The sequence below is a fragment of the Bison bison genome, unplaced genomic scaffold (assembly GCF_000754665.1).
Source record: "Bison bison bison isolate TAMUID 2011002044 unplaced genomic scaffold, Bison_UMD1.0 scf7180017864379, whole genome shotgun sequence".
In the NCBI taxonomy this organism is placed as follows: Eukaryota; Metazoa; Chordata; class Mammalia; order Artiodactyla; family Bovidae; genus Bison; species Bison bison.
In genome coordinates, this window is record NW_011494951.1 from 2,393,888 (window position 1) to 2,398,314 (window position 4,427).

The following is a 4,427-nucleotide window of genomic DNA, read 5'->3' on the forward strand; positions in this document are numbered from 1 at the left end:
ACGGGGGCCACCGGCGGCTGTCACCGGTTCCGCTGCACCAACATTTATCACTTCACTTGCGCCATTAAAGCACAATGCATGTTTTTTAAAGATAAAACTATGCTTTGTCCCATGCACAAACCAAAGGGCCTCCACGAGCAGGAGCTGAGCTACTTCGCCGTCTTCAGGAGGGTGTACGTGCAGCGCGACGAGGTGCGGCAGATCGCCAGCATCGTGCAGCGCGGCGAGCGCGAGCACACCTTCCGCGTGGGCAGCCTCGTCTTCCACGCCATCGGCCAGCTGCTCCCGCAGCAGATGCCGGCCTTCCACTCTCCCACGGCGCTCTTCCCCGTGGGCTACGAGGCCAGCCGGCTGTACTGGAGCACGCGCTACGCCAACCGCCGCTGCCGCTACCTCTGCTCCATCGAGGAGCAGGACGGCCGCCCCGTGTTCCTCATCAGGGTCGTGGAGCAGGGCCACGAGGACCTCGTCCTGAGCGACTCCTCGCCCAAAGGTCAGGCGCGTCCCTGCAGCCTGAGGCCAGTGGAGGGTTCGCCTCGCTGTCCCCGGGTCTCCTCATGGTTGTCTCCTAGCAGCAGGGTGGCTCTCCACTGACACGCGGGTCCTGGCTGCCTCGTGTGCCCCCCTTGTCTTTGCCACACTGTTTCCAGATGCTTGCTAGACTCCTCTACGTCAGGACATACGTATAAATTCCAACAGTTTATAAAACAGATAGAATGGCTTCTAGGTAAAGGTTGCCTGTCACCTTAGGGACCCTCTTAACATCACCTAGAAGGTGGGAAAAAATAAAGCATATTGTACAGATTGTCTTATCTCACGAGCATCAGATACTAAATTTAGAGCCAGAAATGAGACGCTTAGTTTTGGCCTCTAGGTTAGTTATGCCTAGATTGTTGTTTTTATTGATGTAGAAAGTGGTGCAGAACTGCTTTTTTTAAATAAGTTTAGTAGGGTTTTTTTTGAAAAAAAGAAAATGCTTTAAAGATAATTCCAATGAAATATCAATTTCAGATTCTGATTTAACTGAGAGGAAAGGATCTATCTGCAGGTGTTACTTAAGTGGATTAATCCTTTGAAAATCTGATACGCTGCGTGGCCAGCATGAATTTCAGTTATGTTAGACTTTACTTTCCAGCTTTGTTTAATTCTCTGACCGTAGCATATTCTTTCCCCCAAAACTTTATAAAAAGTCTTTAATAAAAAACTACTGCCATCCGATAAGCAGTTGATAACCTGCCCATGGGCTTTACTTGGATCCGGTAAGTCTTTGTGAGCGGTGGGTCTTCATTTTGCTTTTGTTTTTATATGGCTTCCTTTTTCCTCTTTACCTAAGAGCAAGTTTGGTATTAGAAAATGTCTTTTTGTCCATATGTAGGTGTTTGGGATAAAATTTTGGAGCCCGTGGCCTGTGTAAGGAAAAAATCTGAAATGCTGCAGCTTTTCCCAGCCTATCTGAAAGGGGAGGACCTGTTCGGCCTGACTGTCTCTGCAGTGGCACGGATCGCCGAGTCAGTGAGTGCGGGGCCGCCCTCCTGTCCCGCCACACACATCCCCTAACACCGGGCGGGGTGGTCACTGTCCCCACACTTCCAGGGAGTGGCTTGGCGGGTGATGAGCTCCTGCCTGAGAGGAAACAGGCCTTCGTGAGTCTCCTGTGTCCGTGTTGACATGCTGAGGCAGGTCACAGGGCTCAGGGTCTCCGGGGCCGGGTGTCAGCTATGCAGTGGGGTGAGGCCCCCGCTCCTGCGGGGCGGCAGGTTGGTGCCCAGCCTTCACATCCACTCTCCTGCCAAGGCCCAGGTTGGTCACTAGCACGTGGCTGGATTTCCTGAGCCCTGAGTTCCCTGACGCCTGCATGTCAGACACATGCGATAGTTTTACACGCAGTGCGTGTGGAAAGCTGTGCAGTTTGTAAGGCATTGTTTTCAAGAAAGTTGCTGATGGGCTTACTGTGGAGGAGAGAGGCCCCCCGGAAGCCAGCATGTGCTTCGGTCGCACCCTACCCGAGTGCTGTGCCTCTGTCACGCCTCTCACGGACAGGGTCCACAGGAGATAGGCTGTAGAGAAGGCCTGTAACGCAGGCGATCTTGCGAGCTGCCCTCGGGTCACCCCAGCTCCCAGGACCCGACCGCAGTGAGCTCGCCACGCAGTCAGGCTCTGAGGGCAGCGGCTTCTGTCCGCAGAGAGCCCCGTGTTGCCGGCGTTCTGAAAACGTCGACACGTTGTCGTCACAGAGTTGAGTTTGGGGCGTGCTCTGGCGGGTCTGTCTTGCCTGCAGTCTCGATCATATGAGTTACCTGTCTGTCTCTGCTTCTCTCCAGCTCCCTGGGGTTGAGGCATGTGAAAACTACACCTTCCGGTATGGCCGGAACCCCCTCATGGAGCTTCCGCTGGCCGTCAACCCCACAGGTTGTGCCCGGTCCGAACCTAAAATGAGTGCCCATGTCAAGAGGTTTGTGTTAAGGTATTTTGTTTTGACTTCACATAGTACAGCCCGGGGTTTCTAGGCCTCCTCCTGGTTTCTGTGCTTGATTCGTCTGCTGCTTACACACCCCGCTGTCCCTGGCTGTGTCTGCGGCTCACCGCAGACTCGCCGCGCGGCCCCCTAGGCGGCTCCCGTGTGTGTGCCTGTCAGCGCCAGCTTGACCCGCCCGGGCCCACTCAGAGGCGTCTTCAGTCTCCCTTGTGTTCTCCCTGTCGGCGTCCGCCGTCCGCAGGCCTCACACCCTGAACAGCACCAGCACCTCCAAGTCCTTCCAGAGCACCGTCACCGGGGAGCTGAGCGCGCCCTACAGCAAGCAGTTCGTCCACTCCAAGTCGTCGCAGTACCGGAAGATGAAGACCGAGTGGAAGTCCAACGTGTACCTGGCCCGGTCCCGGATTCAGGTGAGCAGGGGCTGGGTGTCCGGGACAGCGAGAGGCAGGCAGGGCTCTCTCCGGGAGAAGGTGGGCGTCCGGCGTGTGAGACAGAAGGCTGCAGCCTGCGGGGAGAGACGCCCTGTAGGGAAGTGGCGTTTGAGGCCCGGGCGCTGGCCGCTCCATCTGCAGTCTCGGGACGCAGACGCTGTTCTTCCCCAAATGGGAGCTGGCCTCTGAACACGTCTTCATATTGTGCTGAGACCCGACGGGATGCACGGGAGACGTGGCAAGCTCACTAGGGCTAAAGGCACTTGTGAAAAATACAAATGAAAATGTTTTCAAAAGGTGCCCAATTTTGGAAGCCTTCTTTTCATGAAATCATCTTGTGTTTTCTGATGGGTAGGTTGTGGAACAGGTAAATCATTAGTAAACAGATAAAAAATTAGTCTCGAGGCTAACAGGCATTCAGGTTTACCCAGGTCACACTTCCTGAGGCGGGTCTCAGGATCCACGTCATACTTGCTGAGGTGGATTCCCGGACCCAGGTCACGCTGGCCGAGGCAGGTCCTGAGGTGAGTCCCGGGACCCAGGTCACACTCGCCAAGGCCATGTCACACTTGCCAAGGCGGGTCCAAGGACCCAGGTCACACTCAATGAGGCGGGTCTCAGGACCCATGTCACGCTCGCCGAGGTGGGTCCTGGGACCCAGGCTCTCCCCCAGGCTCCTTGTGTTGCTGAGTGAGGTCACCAGTCCTCGTTCTGTGCGTTGGCCTCAGTGTACACACCCACAGCATCGTCAGGGCCTGTTGCCTTTTCCTCTCTGAGGTTTGCTCCGATCCACCCCGGCTCTGCTGCCCTGTTCTGACCACCCGTCTCACCTGTGGGCACCGTGCAGGCCTGCCCACCCCTCCTGTGCGGTCCCAGTCACAAGCCACGCTGGTCCCTCAGGTAGAAGGTGGCCTTCACATGCTGTTCATCCATGTTCTTCATGTGGAAACTTTTAGGATCTTCTCCTGACTCACTATTTCAGTGTTTTAGCAAAGTGGGCCCGTTGCTTTCCCCAGTGGTGAATCCTTTCAGCCTAAAGCAGTGTGGCCATGAGTCTAAGAAATGTTTCTGTGCTGATTCTTCTGCAAAGTCCTGCCTCTGTTTGTCTGTACACAAATACTGGGTCCCTGAGATCGGGGTCTCATGGTGTGGCCCCAGCCCCCCAGCAGTTTGCCCGGGTTGCAGGTTTGTGGTCCCTGGCCTTACCGAGCCCGGCCCCCCAGGTGGGCCCGTGATGGTCCTCGTGCCGCCGGAGAAGACTCCGTCTCAGCTCTGCCCTCTGCATGGCCTTGTTTCGGGGTTCCTCGCCTTACTCTGAGATGCTTTTGCGTGGCGTCTGCACCTTCTTGTCTTTGTCTTTTCCTCTGCCGCTTTACGTGTTGCAGACACATGCTCTCTCGCGTCTCTGAAGGAGCGTGTGTCGGCTCCTAGGGCCATCACTGCTCAACTTCCGCTCCCGGCCACGCCAGTGTCCTCTGCTCAGTGGCTTCTCCGCTTAAGATGTTTCCAAATGGCTTTTT

The 4,427-nt window shown here is 55.8% G+C and overlaps 1 protein-coding gene across 1 annotated transcript in view; it reads left to right on the plus strand.

Annotated features, from left to right (window-relative positions):
* The window catches only part of KMT2C (lysine (K)-specific methyltransferase 2C), a 179,156-nt gene that overhangs the window by 168,765 nt on the left and 5,964 nt on the right, over positions 1-4,427 (plus strand). The window contains exons 53-56 of the mRNA XM_010857354.1: positions 1-493; positions 1,376-1,512; positions 2,322-2,464; positions 2,718-2,886. The exon at positions 1-493 is cut by the window's left edge and continues 3 nt beyond it. Coding sequence (XP_010855656.1) covers positions 1-493; positions 1,376-1,512; positions 2,322-2,464; positions 2,718-2,886 — 942 coding nt within the window. The remainder of the gene's footprint in view (positions 494-1,375; positions 1,513-2,321; positions 2,465-2,717; positions 2,887-4,427) is intronic.